Raw genomic sequence first — 18,230 nt, forward strand, 5'->3', positions numbered from 1 at the left:
TAAAAAGGAGAGCTATTCATCCAATTGGGAAATCTTATCAGAACAAAAATGCCTTTGCTTGTTTGCAGAAAGTGCAGATAACGTGTGCCTGTTATATCTTGACAGACGAGGGGCAGCCACACTAGGTTTCTGTGCAGTGGGCTTCTGATCTCTTTGGAACCTCAAGGACAAACGCTGGCGCCATCTACATTTAAAGCACTATTATACTGGCTATATCATGGCTTTCCCCAAAGCAACCTGGGAACTCTAGTTTCGCTGACGTTGCTGAGAGTTGTTAGGAGACCCCTACAATTCCTAGAATTCCTTGGGAAGAGAGATTGATTGTTAAACCATTCTGGAAACTGTAGCTCTGTGAGAGGAACAGAAGTCTTCTAACAACTGTCAATGCCCTTATACTAATATATGGATTTTTATGCACACTTTCCTATAATGCATGCATCTTTGTTCACTTTATTTGGTTGAAGAAGTGCATCACAAAATTTAGAGCAGTGTGAATTTTGAAGGATAGCTGTGCTTCAGTTTAAATATTGTTTCAGATAATGCAAGCCTATCTAATTTGCACTAAGATCTAAACCAAACAAATCTCTCTCCCTTCCCTAGCGACAGGTGAAGGCCCATCAGAGAACACTTTAAGTCAGGGAGGGGGCTCCTCAAACCTGGAGCCAGCCATCTTCCAAGCATCTGGCTGTTATTGCTTCCTGGGTTTCTGCTGCAAGCAAATAGAAAAGAGGAAGAGCTTCATAAAGAAAACAAGTCCTTAAGTTACCCTGCTGTAGGCACTTGGGGAATGTCTGGAGAAATAGACCATGCTGTCCAGGGCAAGCAGCCCCGGAGGGATGCGGTGCAAATCCATTGCAGGGTTAGTGTTATTCTGCAAAGGAAAATATATAATGCAACATTAGGACTGGGGAGGAGGGCTGGGAAAAACAGAAGGGAGTAGAAAAAGAGGAAGGCCAAACAAGAGGTGGATTGATTCCATAAAGGAAGCCACAGACCTGAACTTACAAGATCTGAACAGGGTGGTTTACAACAGATGCTCTTGGAGGTCGCTGATTCATAGGGTTGCCATAAGTTGTAATCGACTTGAAGGCACAACACAACAACATAGATGCAGTGTTTCAAAATGCAAGATTAACAACTGTATCCAACACTCTCTGTCCACCAGCGCAAGGGATTTTATGGTAGTGGAAGGGTGAGTTTTAATGGTGCACAACACAGGGACCCAGCACAACAGCTGAGTTAGTGGAAACTTGTTGCACTTGCTAATGCGTTCTCTTGCGCAACAACCTTCCGCTGGCGTAAAATAAGTATAGCACTAAGTGACTTTAACATAAGTGGCTTCAACATAACATAGTGCTGAATTGAATGCAGCCCACAGTAAACAAATTTACAGGCCAAGCTGCCCATTTTTTATGCATATCCACAGAGAAATTACTTTGCAGAATTTGAAATTGGTACAGAATCCTGCAAACTGTAGCTTTAATTAACAAGAAATGTTTATAACCCTTAAGGCTGCAGATCTCTTTGGAAGCATCTGTAAAAGGCTCCAAGACTTCTGCATTCCGATGACTGCCCACTCTCAAGCCCAGTGGGGTGGATGGCAAGGGAGGAATCTACATTTTAAACTAATTCAGATATTAAGTTCAGAATAACACGTGCAAAACTAAGAACACTGATCCAAAATATACAGATTTATGCATGTTTTAATCATTTGAATAATTATTCCAAGGATATTCATACACAACATATAATCTTCATTTTCATGGTCTTCCTATCTGTTAAGGAACCAGGGAAACCAGATGTTGTTGGCCTACAACTCCCATCAGTCCCAGAGGACCAATTATCAGGGATCATGGGAGATGGAGTTCAGCAACATATGGAGTCTTCAACAATATTTCACCCCAGCTCTAATCCCATTTAGAGATACCAAATTTCCAACAACGTCCTCATTTTAAAAGCAAAATTCTAATAACCTGAATGTTCTCTTAACTCTTGCCTTTAAAGAGCTTTAAAAAAAGAGGCTCAACAAACGTACACAATTTTATTTATTTATGTTAAAGGTTTCAACGCCTTGTTTCAAAATATAAAAATATCTGTGTTATTTTGGTGCGGTCATTGGATTTTTGCCCATGTAAACTTTCCTTTCATTTTTAATAGGAATTTAACTTTTTTCTTCTTGCATGTGAAAATACCACCTTTGAATTAAACGGGCATCCTTCAAGGCTGGCTCTAGGTTTGAGGGGGTGGGAGGCTCCCCTTCACTGTTGGGCCCTGATGGCTTACCTAGAGGTGAGCAGCAGTGATTCAAATAGTGCTGGGCAGCCAGGCCTAGCCAACATGGCAGAAATTAAAATGGCGCCAGATCCAGCTGCCCAGGGCTGTTTGAAGTGCCAGATCAAAAGGGGCCCCCAATGCAGGTGTCAGCAGTGGGCTCTGCTGTGGTTCTGGGGCCCCAGCAACTGCCCGAGGGTATCAGCACTGGTGTGGCCATCCTCTCAACAAAACTTGCCCTATGGACGTTTGGAGTACTCGCTGCTTACTCTCTCGTGACACATAATAATTTATAGCAGGCGTGAGGAACCTCAGACCCAGAAGCCAAATGTGGCCCTCAAGGCCTCCCTATCTGGCCCTCACAACCATCCCCCAGCCACATACCCTCTCCCCAGTCTGCACTCTGCACTGGCCCTGCTCAACGCCTTCCTCAAGTGCTTTTGTGTCTAGAATGCAACTTGCTTGTCTGGAAGAAGGATTTAGAAACCTCTGAGTTGTGTGCAGAGGGAACATAGCCTGCTCGACTGCAGTAAGAGGCACATCCATTGCTCCACCCACTTTTGCCCTCTGGCCCTGCCCACCCCGGCAAGCGGCTCCGAGAAGGTTGCCCATGAAGGAATGTGGCCCTTGAGTTGAAAAAGGTTTCCCATCCCTGATACATGCAGAACTTACCAGAAAGCCTAGCTTGCGGAATTCCTTGGCACAAAGGGAGTGCCGCCGCTCGGTATTGGAGCTGCTGGCAGACAATTCATTCTCAGACACAAAGGCCACATGGCGCAGCGACTGGAGGATCTCTCTCTGTTCCTGTGCGGAGAACATAAACAAGGTTTGCCTTATCAGCTGGAAAGGCTAGGGATTGGGCCTGGGACCTTCTCGCATGCTACACCATGCTTCAATACCCCTTGCATTTAAGCACTCGCCTGGTAGCCACAGGTGACACGAAACTGCATACAGGAGAGTGGGCAGGCTGGCGAAGGAGAAACAGAGCTCTCCATCCCTTCTTTTGCAGCTCCCAACAGGCTAACAACTTTTCTAGGGCTTATATACAAGGTGCTAAAACTATACTCCAATTGGGGCCAAACGATGTGTAACCTCAATAGTGTCGTTCTGTCCTGAAAGAGTTTTTCCCTCCCACAAATTTCCAATCAGGGAAGTCCCTAGCATGAGGGTCAGGCTGCTCTTTGACCTCTGTTGCAGTCCCAATCTGGATTCTGCACCCCCCCCAGTCTGCAATTTGCATTGGGGTGAAACAAAAACTTTTTAGTAGGCGAGAAAGCATCAGAATTGTAGGTGCCTGATTTCAACAGGAACTGAGTTGCAAAGTACTTGTGGCACTACCCAAAAAAAGCTTTAGTTTGCGTAAAAAAACCCTTAAATGAATATGAGACACCTGTGGGACAGTCAGGAGCACTTCAGATGATCGCAGCGATCTGTGGGAAACAATCTTAAACCTGGCTCTCTTATCAGACACCGGGATAATACAAGGAGCGCGTTTACTGGGAAGTGTAGTTTGTGAAGTGTGCTGAGAATTGTTAGGAAAGCCCTGCTCTCCTCACAGAGCTACAGTTCTCAGAGTGGTTTAACAGCCAGTCCTTCTTTCCCAGGGAGCTGTGGGAACTGTAGCTCTGTGAGGCAAATGGGGCTCTCGTAACAACTCTGAGCACCCTTCACGAACTACACTACCCAGGATTTCTTGGGGAAGGCCACGACTGTTTAAAGTGGAATAAATGTACAATGTGAATGTGGTGGAAAGCATAACAGACCTGTGAATAGGGATCCATGGGGGTTCTCATCCTCCGCTCCAGGAGGTTCAACGTGAGAGACTGCAGCACATACAAGTAGTGGGCCATCTCGTCACCGATTGGCTCAGAGGCGTGGACAATGTTCTAAGAGAAGGTAGAAGAAGGTCACGCTTATTCGATCCGCCAGTCACTTGCATTGTCCCCGCCCGCTCACCCTTTCTCCCCTCCTGTGGTCTTCCAACTCCCCACAGCAGAATTCAGCAGGGAGAAGGTGTCCCATCTGCCAAACTTAAAGTGGCAGGCAGCTGTGGGCAGCAGATGAGAGAGGGAGACAGACAAATCTCAGACAAATGCAACAGACAAAGCCGAAGTGAGGACACACAGAAATTAGACAAGCCAACACAAAACGTTAGAGCAGGAATAGGAAGCCTCAGGCCCAGGGGCCGCTTCATCTGGCCCTCAGAACTCTGCCAGACCACACCCTTTCTCCAGGCACACCCCTCACTGGCATCACTTTCCATCTTCTTCAAGTGTTTTTGCCTGGCTGAAATGTGTCCTTGAACTCTGATAACGCCGCTTGCTGACCTGGACGGAAGAGAAAGCGGCCTACTGTGCGGCGGTAAGCCACGCTTGTGGCTCTGCACGATTTTGCCTCCGGTCCCCAGAGGGAATGCAGCCCCCTGGCTAAAAAGGGTGCCACATCCCTGTGCTACAGAAGGAGGAACAAAGGGGCTGAGAAAGCAAAGGGGCGATTGGGAAGGTGGTGGATGCCACGGAGCCCCACTGCGAGCCACTTGCTTACCCACCTTGTGGATAAATTGCCTGAGGTTCTTCTCCCCCAGATATTCCATCATGTCCTAGAAAGGGAAATGGAGGCCGTGAGCCAGTCCCGTCCCAACCCTCCTGCATCACCTTTCTTTTATCTCTGTGTGTGCATGTCCCCAGCACTTCTGTCTAAGCCTCCAAGGTCCAATGTCTGGCATCATTTGGCAGGACTGCCCACAACACAGACTATTCCACACCCTTATTTCTTCATTGTTATAGTTTTTGGCCATGCTGGCTGGGGCTGATCGGAGCATGAGTCCCACAATAACCGGAGGATCACAGGCTCCCCATCCTTGCCGTAAACAGACTGTAGGGCAAGGGCGGCATACTGTGGCCCTCTAGCCCTCCGTAACTCTGTGCCTACCGGCATGGCGCCAATGCAAGGTGGTCTTACGGGGTTCAGAAAACAGGAAGCTCTCCTTCCTGTTTTCTGAACCTCTGAGAGCTTGCAATGGTGCCACGCCAAAGGGTAAAGATGCCCTTTTTTCAGAGGAGGAAGCAGGCTTTGTTTTCCCACCCCTTAGCAGTGCTGGGCTAAGAGGAGAGGTCTCTTTCCTCCAAGGCCAATGCTGCCATAGGGAAGAAAAATTATGTTGAGTGGAACCCCCACACCCCATCCTCTGCTGATCAGAAAAGGGGGGGCTGTCAGGATGTGTGCATGCGCTGGTCTGAACATCTGTGTACATGTGTGTCTGTGTACAGTATGCATGGAGAGTGAGTGGTCTGAAAGTTTGCTGAGAGCATGTGTGCACATTTGTGTGCATACGTGCGTGACGGTGCGTGCATTGGCCATTTCGGCCAAGCCCACCACTGGCATACGGACCTCACTGAGGGTTGTCCAACTCTCAGTGATGCCCTCGGGCTAGAAAGGTTAGCCATCCCAGCTGTATGATCCCACCGGCAGTGCCCGCTCTCTTCCCCCCACCACCGGTGATCCAGCATTTAGCGCATGCACAATAGTAGCACTGCACACCTGTACTAACTGCAGGTCAGTTTGGGAGAGACTGGGATGAGGCTGTCCCCCCCCCCTGGCTTGCATTATTTGTTGTCAAGACCGTGGGGGGGGGGCTCCACCATCTTCTATAGAAAGTGAGCCTTCTACTCCAAGACACCTGTCTAGGGATTCCAGCTCCTCCTGCCCTTCTGGGTGGTGCCAAATGCACAAGGCCAACGGATCCCCCTTACCCTCCTCTCTGGCTCGGTGGCATTGAGGAGCAGGGCGATAAGAAGAGCCATGGCTTTCAGTTGCAGCTGCCGATTCATTCTGGAAGAAAAGCAAACGATTAGCATCGCTCAAATTCCAGAAGGGTCTGGATCTACAAACAATCTGCTTGTGTCGAGGGCTGACTTTTCAATAAATTGCAGAGAGGGAGCTGCTCTGCCACCAGCAAAACCCTGACCCACAATACCTATTTGGACATCTGGAGGGCTTTACTTATATTAAGATGCATGAACTGATGGTTGTTATATCCGTAAGGCAAACGGAAGGCAGTTTATTATTAGTAGCAGCAGTCATAGATTTCCTTTTCTTTGTCTTTTTATCTTTGTATCTTTAGTATTTTTAGTTACTTCATTTCATTTCCCCCCTTTCATCTCACTGTTAAATTTGCAAATAAAAAAATTAATTAAAAAGAGGGATCTGGACCTCACCACAACCCCCATGCCCCCTTACCAAAGGTCTCTCATGCATTCATGCTGATACTTGTAACCATTCACGGTTGCAAGAATCTAAACTCTTTTTAGGTACTCCACTGACGTGTTAAAACCAAGGCACGAGTGGGGCTGTGCCCTTCCACCAATGTCACGTGCACCAAGAAACCCTCGCCCCTAGGTGTTCATACATACAGCACGAATGTCTACTGGGAGATGGCTTTGCACGGCCAGCTGGCTACACAAAGCCTTCCACGCAATCTGGAAGCCCGAGTGTCTGGGATCTCAGATCACGTAGGAGCCTTCAGGCACAATAGGCTGTACACACAAAGGTCCTTTCCTGCAGGCGTCCATGCTGTGGCCAGAGGAAAGGCTACATGGCACACTCAACAGAGGTGGGGCTACCTGACCACTGTCCCACTCGTGCATCGGCTTTACATGCCTGAATAGGGCGTCTGTCTGTCTGATCATACCCAATTTGTACAACTGTACAGAATCCTACTTAATTTCAAGTACAGTTCACACACAGCACTGTACATGCATTGAACATAATGTGTGAACAGCCCCAGTGGGATAGCCAAGTTGAACCTTCCTTTTCAAAGGCACTGAATATGTGCTGCTGAAGGAGAAGCAGGAGTCAAGGGCGGCTGCCCCGATGCCCCGCCTCTGGGCTTCTCGGAAGCAGCTGACTGGCCACTGTGGGAAACAGGATGATGAACTAAGATGGACCTTTTTGGTCTAATCCAGCAGGGCTCTGTGTACTTTCCTAAGCAAACACAAGCACAGCACAGCAGCAGTCACCTGTTCCCCAAGCCTAGAAAATGAGAAGGGACAGAGGCTACCACAGAATGAAAGAGAGAAGGCAGCAAACAACCACAACCTCCGTGATGCAGCGCAGAAGAGAAAGGTCAAAATCCTTTTGGTACATAACTGAATGAAATGATATATTGACGCCTGTTCACCTGTTCTTGACTCAACCTTGCATCGAGGGATGGGGAACCTTTGGCCCTCCAGATGTTGCTGGACTACAACTCCCATCATCCCCTGACCACTGGCTATACTGGCTGAGGCTGATGGGAGTGGAGAGTCTAAGATACATCTAGAAGGCCATAGATTCCCACCCAGACCTCTTCCACACTGCACACCAACTGGGCTACATCATCTATCATTATCATTAATAACAACAACAACAACCTCACCTTCACCCAGAGATCCCAGGGCAGGTTGCAACAAGTTCAAAACACATACACATAGTTAAACAGTTAAAAAAAAATCTAAACATCATAATGTCACATCATGATCATCATCAGAGAAGCATCTTAAGAACATAAGAGCAGCCCTGCTCGATCCATCTAGTCTGGCATCCTGCTCCCCTCAATGGCCACGCAAATACCTCTGCGAATGCCCACCATCATGGCATGAAGGAAATAGCCCACTCAGGCCGTTTCCCCACATCATGGGGGAAAATGTTCGTTAGCCAGCATGGCCAACAGCATCTAATAACCAATCCCCCATGAGTTTGTGTGTGTGTCTCGCTTTACAACCATTTGAGGGGAGACTCCCATGGGCATCAGGGAAGGTGTCTTTGGGCAGATGTGCCCCCACGGACACAACACTGACAACTCCAGTAATGTAGCCTTTCCTTGAAAGAAAGGCATTCTAATCTCGATTGTTTCTGTCACCTTTTTCCTGCACCTTTTCCAGTTCTACAATATCCAATAATAAAAACAGTAAGAGCCACTTGGAAAGGGAAGAGTAGGGACTGTTTTGTCATGCCGTTAGTGAGGCACCCAAGGCCAAGCTTGCTAAAGCTGCCTTTGGTGCCATCCAGATGTTTTGGACTCCAACTCCATCAGCCCTAGCTGCGGCTGGTTGGAGTTAGTCCAAAACATCTGGAGCGTAGCAGGATTCACACAACAGTAGACACTATTTGTCCCTACAGCCAAGCAATAAAAAACCAAGAAGAGCAGAAATAGAAGGCCAAAACGGCACCCGAAGGCAAGAAAGCTAAACTGGCAATAGTTTGTTCTGTTCTTACACTTGCAAAAGGCTGATGAGACGGTCCACAGTCACTTGTTGCTTGACCAGCTCAAAGAGAGAACGGCTGGTGGGTACCATGTTCTCCAAGATGGCCAATGAAATCTGCTGGATGGAGGCATCCATCGGGACTACGTTGACATAGCTCACAATCTGCAGCCAAGGAACAGGATTGGACAGAATCATAAGACTGGGAAGGAACCTCACCTTTTTTTTTTCCTGGATTCTCCCATGGAATCCTGGAAAGTGTAGTTTTCCAAGCATCCAGACAATTCTTTGGTAGAATCTCCCAGACAGAATCACAATTCCCAGGATGCAATGGAGGGACTCTTTCCTTTAAACGGGCAATGTATCCTGTGTGATGACTTGCACCCAGTTGCCATAGCTCAGTGGTTCCCTAACTTTCCTCCTCATGGACTACTTGAAAATTGATGATAGCACTGGTGGACCACCTAATGATTGTTCTGCAGTTGTGATGGGCTATGCTAGACGTGGTATAATTTCACATTGTATTTTTATAGCTTCTTTTGTTTCCTATATTGTATGTTATATAACCTGGGCTCCTACTGGAAGGGCAGGATATTATTATTATTGTTGTTGCTGATATTGTTATTGTTATTAACAACAACAACAACAACATGGCATTCTATAGAATGCAAACTGTAATGCAATAAAATATGAGAAACAAAGGAAGCTATAAAAATACAATTTAAAATTATACCACATCTAGCATAGCCCATCACAACTGCGGAACAATCATTAGGTTGTTAAAAATACAATTAAATATATATATGAATATTTAATACAGACATGCCACGGGCTACCTCAATGAAGCTAATGGACCACTGGTGGCTCACAGACCACAGGTTGGGAACCCCTGGTCAAGAGAGTATAAGACAGGGATAGGGAACCTCAGGCCCAGGAGCCAAAGGCTACCTTCCAGGTCTCTCTGTCTGACTCTCCAGACTCTCCCCAGCCTGCACCCCTCACTGGTTCTGCTTTGCACCCTCCTTGAGTATTTTTGCCTGGCTGCAATGTGTCCCTGAACTCTGATAATGACTCTTGCTTGCCTGAATTGGGGATGGAGACGGGTATGCGAGTTGGTGTACAATAGGGACTAGCCTATTGTACAAAGGCAAAATTCACATTTGTTGCTATTCCCATTTTTGCCTCTGGCCCTGACCACCACTGGCACGTGGCCCCTGGAAGGTTGCCCAGAAGAGAACGTGGCCCTCAGGCTGAAAATAGTTCTGCTATCCTCGGCAGGATACCTGTTGGCACCTCCCAAAGTGACACTTGCCTTTTTGATGAAAGCCGGACTGAGAATCTCCCAGGAAACGAAATCGTGCTCCATCAGCTCCACGAAGGCCTTCAGAGCATAGGCTAGAATCTCCCCTATACTGGAGCAACAGACAGCAAACAGGGTAAGAGAGCCCCCGAAAGGTCACCTTTGAGGGCCAAAGTGCAGCTGGAACAGAGACAGCCAGAAACCACAGGAATGATGCGTTAGAGACACCTAGAAAGAGAGAGAGAGAAGGAGACAGAAAGACAAAGAAAAAAAGGAGAGGGAGGGAGAGATGGAAGATTCTGTATAACCTCAAATTCCCAGAAAAAAAGCCAAGAGAGACTTCAGAAAAACCACAAGCAGAAGGTGACAAATTTTGTTCAGGAGACCTCAATTCCTGCCCCCAGAAATCCCAAGTTTGGCAAATGGAATAAGGCAAGAAAAGATGTGCTATTTACTTCAAATATGCAAAATCATACAGTTGTATCCCTTCCTTTCTGCTATTATAATTTGCCCCTCTCAGCCTAGCCTACCTCACAGGATGTTGGAAGGATAAAATGAAGGGCGGAGAACCTTGTACGTTTGAGCTCTTTGGAGGAATAAAAAAGTAATAAATAAATAAAATCCAGGTCTACTGTGCTGGACTGGTTCCACGCTGAGCATTTACTGTGGAATAGCCATGTAGTGTTCAGTTACTTTTTCCAGGGAGTGTGACTGACATCATGATCAAAATATGTTCCTTTTTAAAACAAACAAACAAACAAACAAACACACACACACACTCCCAGGTGCAGATAGCCTACTGCACAGCTATCCTGGCTAGTTATGGCCTGTATGGATTGCTTTAGCCATATCCTTCTCAACAATTTCTCCCTATAGAATTAAGCTCTTTAAACCTTTCCCTTTCTAAACTGCAATGCTTGGGGGCAGGATCCCGATTGGGAGTGCAGTGAACTATTTTTTAACCTTTATACACACACACACGGGTTCCAAGAAAATCCTCCTCCACGACGTTTGAGAAAAACAGGATTGCCCGCTTGGCTACAGAATTACTTGGATTCCTGAAGTCTGAAAGCAGAGTTGGGACCTAGTAAAGCATCCGTATTTTGAAGCGCCCCGGGATTCTGGGTTATAAAATGTGTTCCTCAGCAATGCATCAGTCCTTTGAAAAATTAAACCACTGATTCTTGAGAACTATGCTTCCCCTCAGTTCGACTATAGAAATAGGGTCCTGCCAGACTGGTGTTTTATTGCAGGTATATTCTGCAACATGTTCTTGGCACAATAATACTGGGTTAGTGGTGGATTTATTCTGCTTTATGCGTTGTTTTGCGATGCGTCCCCAATGCTACCACATTATGGCTATCCAGGAGAGCTATAGCGCAACAAAGGCGGGACAAAAATAAAAAAACAGAACATTTGGGGTATAGAAAAATTACAGGATTTCAACCGGAAGTTACAGGATATGTATGCACTGATAGGAAACAAAGCAGTATGAGCACCCCAAAACATTTGTAGGCGCAAAAGGTATTCAAACTGTGACTGCCTCAAAAGCGTTATGAGCACAAATGAATGCACAACAAAAACGATGTCTGGAAAAGCCCATGGGGAACCTGTGGCCCTTTGGATATCCTTGGACTCCAGTTCCTATCAGCCCCAGCTAGCATGGCCAATGATCAGGGATGCTGGGAGATGGAGTCCAACAACATCTGGAAGGCCACCGACTCCCCATCTCTGTGTTATATGCTGGGCAGCACTAGCAAATCCTTTAGGAAGGTCTGTGGCAGACAAGATCCTCAGAAGTGGCAATAACGAAGCAGCAGAACTGGGCAAAGAGCACTGTTTTGTGTTTTCAGATAGGAGAAAGGCCATACCTCAGTGGCAGAGCACCTGCTTTGCATGCAAAAGGTCCCAAGTTCAAACCCCGGCATCTACAAGTAGGGCTGGGAGACACCAGTCTGAAACCCCAGAGAGCCACTGCCAGCCACTGCAAACACTACTGAGCTAGACGGACTAACTGTCTCACTCGGTATCATATATACTCCTCTCTGGAGCTCTGGGGTCTCCGAAGCTTCCTCTCCCCCCTCCCCCCAGATACTCACTTGTTGTCCTCTTCCACAATGAGGAAGAGCTGGTTAAGGCCATTTCTGCTAATGAACTCTTGAGCAAAGGCGACATCTCGGGAGAGGCCTGCCAGCTTCTTCAAAGAGTCAGACTTCACATCCAGGTTGTTGCTTTGAATCCCACCGTGTAGCTTTCCTGCCTCTTGATCCTGTCAAGGAGGATTTTCTTTTTCAGACAAACAATTATACAAATCCAAGGTGCAACTACGTTTGGAATACCACACCCCATTCTGAGCACCCCATCTCAGAAAGGGTAGTACAGCTGGAAAAGGCATACACGGTGGAGAACGCAAATTCTCAAACAGCTTCCTTACAAGGAAAGGCTAAAGTACTTGGGGGACTTGCTTTTGTCTGCCTTTTCTCGAGTTGTATTCCGCCAACGGTTGTTGCTGCAGTTACATACTGCATACAGTATTTTGGTATTGCTGGGGCTGAATGTTTGTGGGGGGTCTGTGTTCTACTGGCTTTTAATTATTTTAGCATTGTAATGGTACTGTAGCATATTTGAACTGTACACTGCATTGGAAGGTGTTTTGTTATCCTTAAAGGATGGCATCAAAATATTTTAAATAAATTTAGTATAGCATGAACAGCACAATTCAGGTGAGGAGGGGGCATATGAGATATGCTTATAAAATTATGTACAGTAAAAGCAGACAGACATAACAAGCGAGAGCTGCAACAAAATGCTGTGGCGTGGAGCGTTCCTGTTTAGTGTGCCAGGTAGTCAGCCATGCCCTCCTCTAGAGTATGCTATTCTATTTCCCTTTCCATGTTTTCCATTCTCACCCCACCTCCAACAGTCCAGGGCCACTGAGCAAGTTTGGTCCTCACTGGTCCGTTTTGTGTTCACCATCCCCTCCATGCGTAGGGTTATTCTTCCTAAAGATTGTAACTCCTGCAAACCTCAGCAATACCTCTCTCATGAGAGTGGGTGGTGCTCATTTTGGTGACATAAGCAGCATCGCTCGCAGCCTGAACATCAGAAATAAATGGAACGATTGCCCTTAGTCTTTATACCAGGGTTGGCATAAAGCGGTGGTGGCTAGCCTTTTTCAGGGCAAGGGCGGCATTGATCCACAGTCAACCCTCCAAGGGCCTCAAGTCAAAGTGGGCATGGCAAGAACAGCCGTTCCCAAGGCTGACTTCCAAAACGCTCTCCCATCAGCTATTCTATTAAATCATTTTTTATCCATCATCTGGATTAGCGCTGTTAGTTGTCTCCTGCATTACAGAGACCCAACTGGCCTTCACTAGAAGTTGGGCATTTAGGGCTGTAGCGAACTAAGCTCTACTCAGAGTAGACCCATTAAAATGCATGTACCGAAGTTAGCCATGTCCATCTATTTTGATGGGTCTACTCTAAGGATGACTAACATGAGATGCAGCTGTTAGCGTCGTTGGTCCCATGCTGTGGAACAGAGCAGAGATCCCACAGGCATTCTCACTTTTGACGTTTCAGGCATCTGTTGCATGCCGACAGGCGTTTGCACTTGTTTAAATTGATTATCTGGTCACTTGAATGATTATTTGTATTGTTTTTAATGGTGAGTTATGTTTTATTGTTGTACACCGCCTTGATATTTTATGATATGGTGGTACAGAAATAATTTTATAAATAAATTATTTACATTCCATTAAAAAAATTAATTAAAGGACAAATTGGGGCCTTTGTGGGGTCACAAAAACATTTGGCATCACAGCAGGGGACTTGCAGGAAAGGTCAGAAAATATATATAAAATTGACAAACTGGGGAGACCTTGGAAGGCCAAAAAAACCCCTCTTGACATCACAGTATCACATCAGGGGGCCTTATTGGGGAAAAGGAAATTTAATTAGTTTTCTAAAAATAAATAAATAGCGAAAGACAATTTGGGGGACTTGGTGGAGGGGCACAAAAACTGGGCACCACTAGGCCCACTGAAATAGCTTGCCCATCTGAGACAGATTTTGCTTGCTGCTGTTTCCAAAGATGACACAAGCCATGCATTTAAAGCATATGACTTCCCCCCCCCCAAAAAAAAAAATTCTGGGAACTGCAGTTTGTTAAGGGTGCTGGGAACTGTAGAGCTGTGAAAAGTACAGTTCCCAGACTTCCGGGAAGGGTGACTTCGCTTGTGCCTGCTTTTGGGACGGGCTCCCGCCTCAAAAGAAGCTTATTCAGATATAAATCAGTCAGAACATTTTTTTTTTTGACTGATGAAATTTCTCCCGGGCAGGGAGAAACGTAGAGATCAACCTCAAAGCCTGTATTTGTTGGGAGGACTGGATTTCATTAATTTATGAGATAAGGTCCAGCCAACAATGCCGGACGGACTTCCTAACAAGCTCTATCTGCTTAAGCGATACGTTTATCTTTTCTTTAAAGAGAGAACGGACTAACAGGCAAGCACCCTTCTTTCTATTATTTTTTTTACTTGGTTTAAATTGTTGCAGCAAAAGGAGATTTGTCAGATTGATCGGCTTTGGACAACTTCTGGGTGAGATATAGCTCTTCTCTGTTATTCACGAAATTAACAGCTTATCTCTGTTTCTGTTGCAAAAAGCTGTCCTGGAAGTGCATTCTAAAGATAATAAACAGAAGAGGGATTTCTATTCCTGATTTCTATTCCGAGAAATATTATATTGTCTGGGACTATTCTCTTTTTGGTCTATTTTATTTTGACGAATCTGCTTCTTCACAACGCCACTAACTGTTTTGATGCTGGGAACTAAATTTGTTTTGCATTCTTGAACATAGAGAGATAAGGCAGGTTGCTCTGTTTATACTGTGATGTCATCAAGCCTGGAATATTAACCCAATTGTTGCTGAAATAAGAAGTGGTTCTTCTTTATTTTTGTTTTGCTTTGTTTTCGTGGTTTTAAAAATGGCAATCAAGAAAGTGGCTGAGAATCTGGAAGTAATTATGTTTCAGAAAATAATGGATGAGATTGAGATAACGAAACAAACCCTGCGACAGGGTAGTAAGGAGCTGAAAATTGAACTGAGCAAAATGACGCAGGAGCTTAAAGAAATAGGGGATCCTGTGAGAGAGGAGAATGAGATCAGAGATGAGAAAAGAAAAAATAAAGGGAAGATACAAGCCCTGGAGATTGGAACAAATGTGGAATTGGAAAAAGATCTGGAGTTTATGGATTTTAGAAATAAAATCTACTGTTTGGAATTTAACGTTATCTCTGAAGAAATTAATGAAGATATTAGAGATAAAGTTATCAATGGCTTGGATAATCTTCTGGACTGGAATGATGTGATGGAGCTTGATATAGAGAAAATCTATGGAATTAACTGCAGCCATGTGACAATGGAAAAACTCTCAAGAGATGAGCCAGTGCATTTTGTAAAAAAGAAGAACACAGATATGATTTTACAACAGTATTTCAGCAACTTATTCAGAATGGATGGCAAGAAAATATTTGGGATAGAGGAAATTCCCATCAGACTCTTATTATATGACTATGGCTACAACAGCAAGATTATTATAGAATACTGATAATGGAAGATTGGACACTGAAATTACTGGACTTAACAGGACTATTGAAGATGGAAGATGGAACTAATAGGGATAATGGAATAATGGCTATTGAAATTATTGGACCTAACAGATTCTGATGAGATGGATTAATCAAAATGTTTATTTGGACTATGGTTATGACAATAAGATTATTATAATTATTAACGAGATGGATTAATTGACATGTTTATTTGGAGAAAAATTGATAGATATATTTCTTAAAGAATTTAAACCTCTCTGACTTTTTGTGGAAAGAATAAAGTAATGTTTATGAGATTTGATGATTAATTAAGATAACTACTGGAGGAAAGTGATTTTATAATATGATTTAAGAGACAGGATTGTTATATATTGTAGACCTATAACTGATTTGATATGTGACAAATGGGAAGTCAACATTTTATTTTATTTTTTTGTTTGTTTAATCATTTTTGTTTTGTTTTGTTTTTTGTCTTTGAATGTTTTATGATTTTGTTTTCTATGTTTTATGAAAATTTGAATAAAAATTATTGTAAAAAAAAAAAAGTACAGTTCCCACAATTCTTTGGGGGAAGTCATGTGCTTTACATGCATGGTGTGTACATAGCCCTAGTAAGAAGCAAAGATACAGAAATGCAGGACATCTTCTTGAGATACAGAATATATGGCTCAAATGAAAGGGGAAAAACTTGTGAGGGATCCTGCCTTTGGACAGAGATGAATTGGATAATTTTCTGGTCTTAACAATTCTATTATTATCATCACCACTACTAGACCTGAACTTACAAGATCTGAACAGGATGGTTTATAACAGATGCTATTGGAGGTCGCTGATTCATATGATCGCAATAAGTCGAAATCAACTTGAAGGCACATAACAACAACAACAACAACAAACTACAGTTATATCCCACTAAGAACCCAAATGTACAAACAGGGCTCTCCCCCTCCTGATTTATCCTCACAACAACCCTGTGAGGTAGGTTAGGCTGGGAGATGGTGAGTTACCCAAGGTCATCCAGTGAGCTTCATGGCAAGCGGGGATTTGAACCCTGGTCGCCCATGTTACAGTCCAACACTCTAACCACGACACCACATTGTTTTTTTATTGTACCTTGTGTATTCTATTGTAAACCGCTTTGAGATCTTTCAGAGAGTAAGCAGTCTATAAATGGAAATATAAATAAATAAATAATTGGTTCTGTGACAGAACCTACCGGAGCAGTGGTCAGTTGCAGGATGCTCCCGTTCTTAATCTCTCCGCGATTCTAGCAAAACAAGGAAAGACAATGGGTGCACAGTTCAAATCCTGCATCTGGTGCAGCACACAAAATCAGCCAGAGGAGCACCCTTTAGGAAAGAGTCTAATTATACAAATCAAACGCACTCACCGATTCTGTGATGTATGCTTGCTGGCCGTCCACATATTGCAGAGCATAGCGCTCTGAATTATTCAGATTCCACCTATAATAGAGATCACCAATCAGAGTTTGGCCACAGCAGGGATCACAGGACCACCAACCGTGCAGCTCGTCAGGCAACGTGGCCAGATCCAAAGGGCATATTCCCATCCCACAAGAAGGAGACAAGGGGCTTGCAATGGGTAGAGTAATTTCTACACATCTCAGTTCAACAAGGAAAAAGTAACCAAAGTATTTTTTGTTGTTTAGGTCTGCAACGACGAATGGATTAAAAAAAAAAAGGTCAATAAAAAATGTCCATTTTTAATTAGGCAGTAGATTCTTTTTAATTCAAGTACTTATAAAAACTGCAGTTGGCAATCACCATCTCGGGAGGCACCACTTAGAAGAGGGAATGGCTCTTCTAACTAGATGGCCCCTGCTTGTTGCTTCTGCAGTACATACAAAAAGCCCTGCTTGGATCAGGCCAGTGGCCCACCTAGTCCAGCATCCTGTTCTCTCAGTGGACAACCAGACGCCTATGGGAAGTCCACAAGCAGAACCTGAGCACAACAGCACTCTTCTCTCTTGTGATGAAGTACTGTTTTTACCCACATGCAAATTTATGAAAATGTAGATCGATCAAACCATTTTATCATCTTTCTTTAATCAGACAACAGCCTTTTCAAAGAAAAAGAAAACTATCTCTTATTGATTCACATTTTTAAGGAATATTTAGAGCTGCGTGTGCTGTGTCCTTACGGAGTTGAATTCTTCAGCGTGCATAAACCACACACATCAAAAGACATCATGCAATTTTAAAAATATATGTTTTGCTTCATTTATTCTGCAGTGTTTACTATCTTTTTTCCTGGTTTTGCTAATCATGGACAGAGCCAAACAGCTCCTTAGGGCATAACTTCCAGAGGGGTAACAAATTCAAGAGTCTTGTGGCACCTTAAAAGACTAGCAGATTTATTATGGCAGAAGTTTCGTGGACCAGAGTCTAAATGAAAGATTATGCCATCATAACAATTGCAACCGGGATCATTCCCACACCCTTTCAAGCATATATTTGCAGTGCAATACGGGCTAGAGACTTAGGCTGCAATCCAATACACACTTACCTGGGAGTAAGTCCCATTGAACCCAATGGAGCTTACTTCTGAGTAGACATGCATTGGATTGCAGCTAAGTTTTCAAAAGCAAAACATGATTTCTGCACCCAAGAATTCAGAAGCCTGAGTTATGCACCTACATCACGTTTAGTGCTTACACAGCATTCCGGTGCTCACGCACACATGCAATCCTGGAAATATCACAACAAAGCTTACGATCCACACATGCATATGGTTGAAAAGAATAAACTAAGTAAGCTTAATATTTCTGCAGATATTTTTGGAGT

General features: G+C 44.4%; 1 protein-coding gene across 3 annotated transcripts in view; it reads right to left on the bottom strand.

The window, feature by feature from the left end:
* ELMO3 (engulfment and cell motility 3) overlaps window positions 1-18,230 on the bottom strand; it is a 36,116-nt gene that overhangs the window by 14,325 nt on the left and 3,561 nt on the right. For all 3 annotated transcript variants that reach the window (XM_061593869.1, XM_061593868.1, XM_061593871.1), the window contains exons 4-13: window positions 16,817-16,889; window positions 16,643-16,693; window positions 11,913-12,082; window positions 9,826-9,925; window positions 8,527-8,678; window positions 6,024-6,102; window positions 4,820-4,870; window positions 4,035-4,157; window positions 2,944-3,075; window positions 767-871 (exon numbers count right to left, since the gene is read on the bottom strand). In XM_061593869.1, coding sequence (XP_061449853.1) covers window positions 767-871; window positions 2,944-3,075; window positions 4,035-4,157; window positions 4,820-4,870; window positions 6,024-6,102; window positions 8,527-8,678; window positions 9,826-9,925; window positions 11,913-12,082; window positions 16,643-16,693; window positions 16,817-16,889 — 1,036 coding nt within the window. The remainder of the gene's footprint in view (window positions 1-766; window positions 872-2,943; window positions 3,076-4,034; window positions 4,158-4,819; window positions 4,871-6,023; window positions 6,103-8,526; window positions 8,679-9,825; window positions 9,926-11,912; window positions 12,083-16,642; window positions 16,694-16,816; window positions 16,890-18,230) is intronic.

This window comes from Rhineura floridana, chromosome 13 (assembly GCF_030035675.1).
Source record: "Rhineura floridana isolate rRhiFlo1 chromosome 13, rRhiFlo1.hap2, whole genome shotgun sequence".
In the NCBI taxonomy this organism is placed as follows: domain Eukaryota; kingdom Metazoa; phylum Chordata; class Lepidosauria; order Squamata; family Rhineuridae; genus Rhineura; species Rhineura floridana.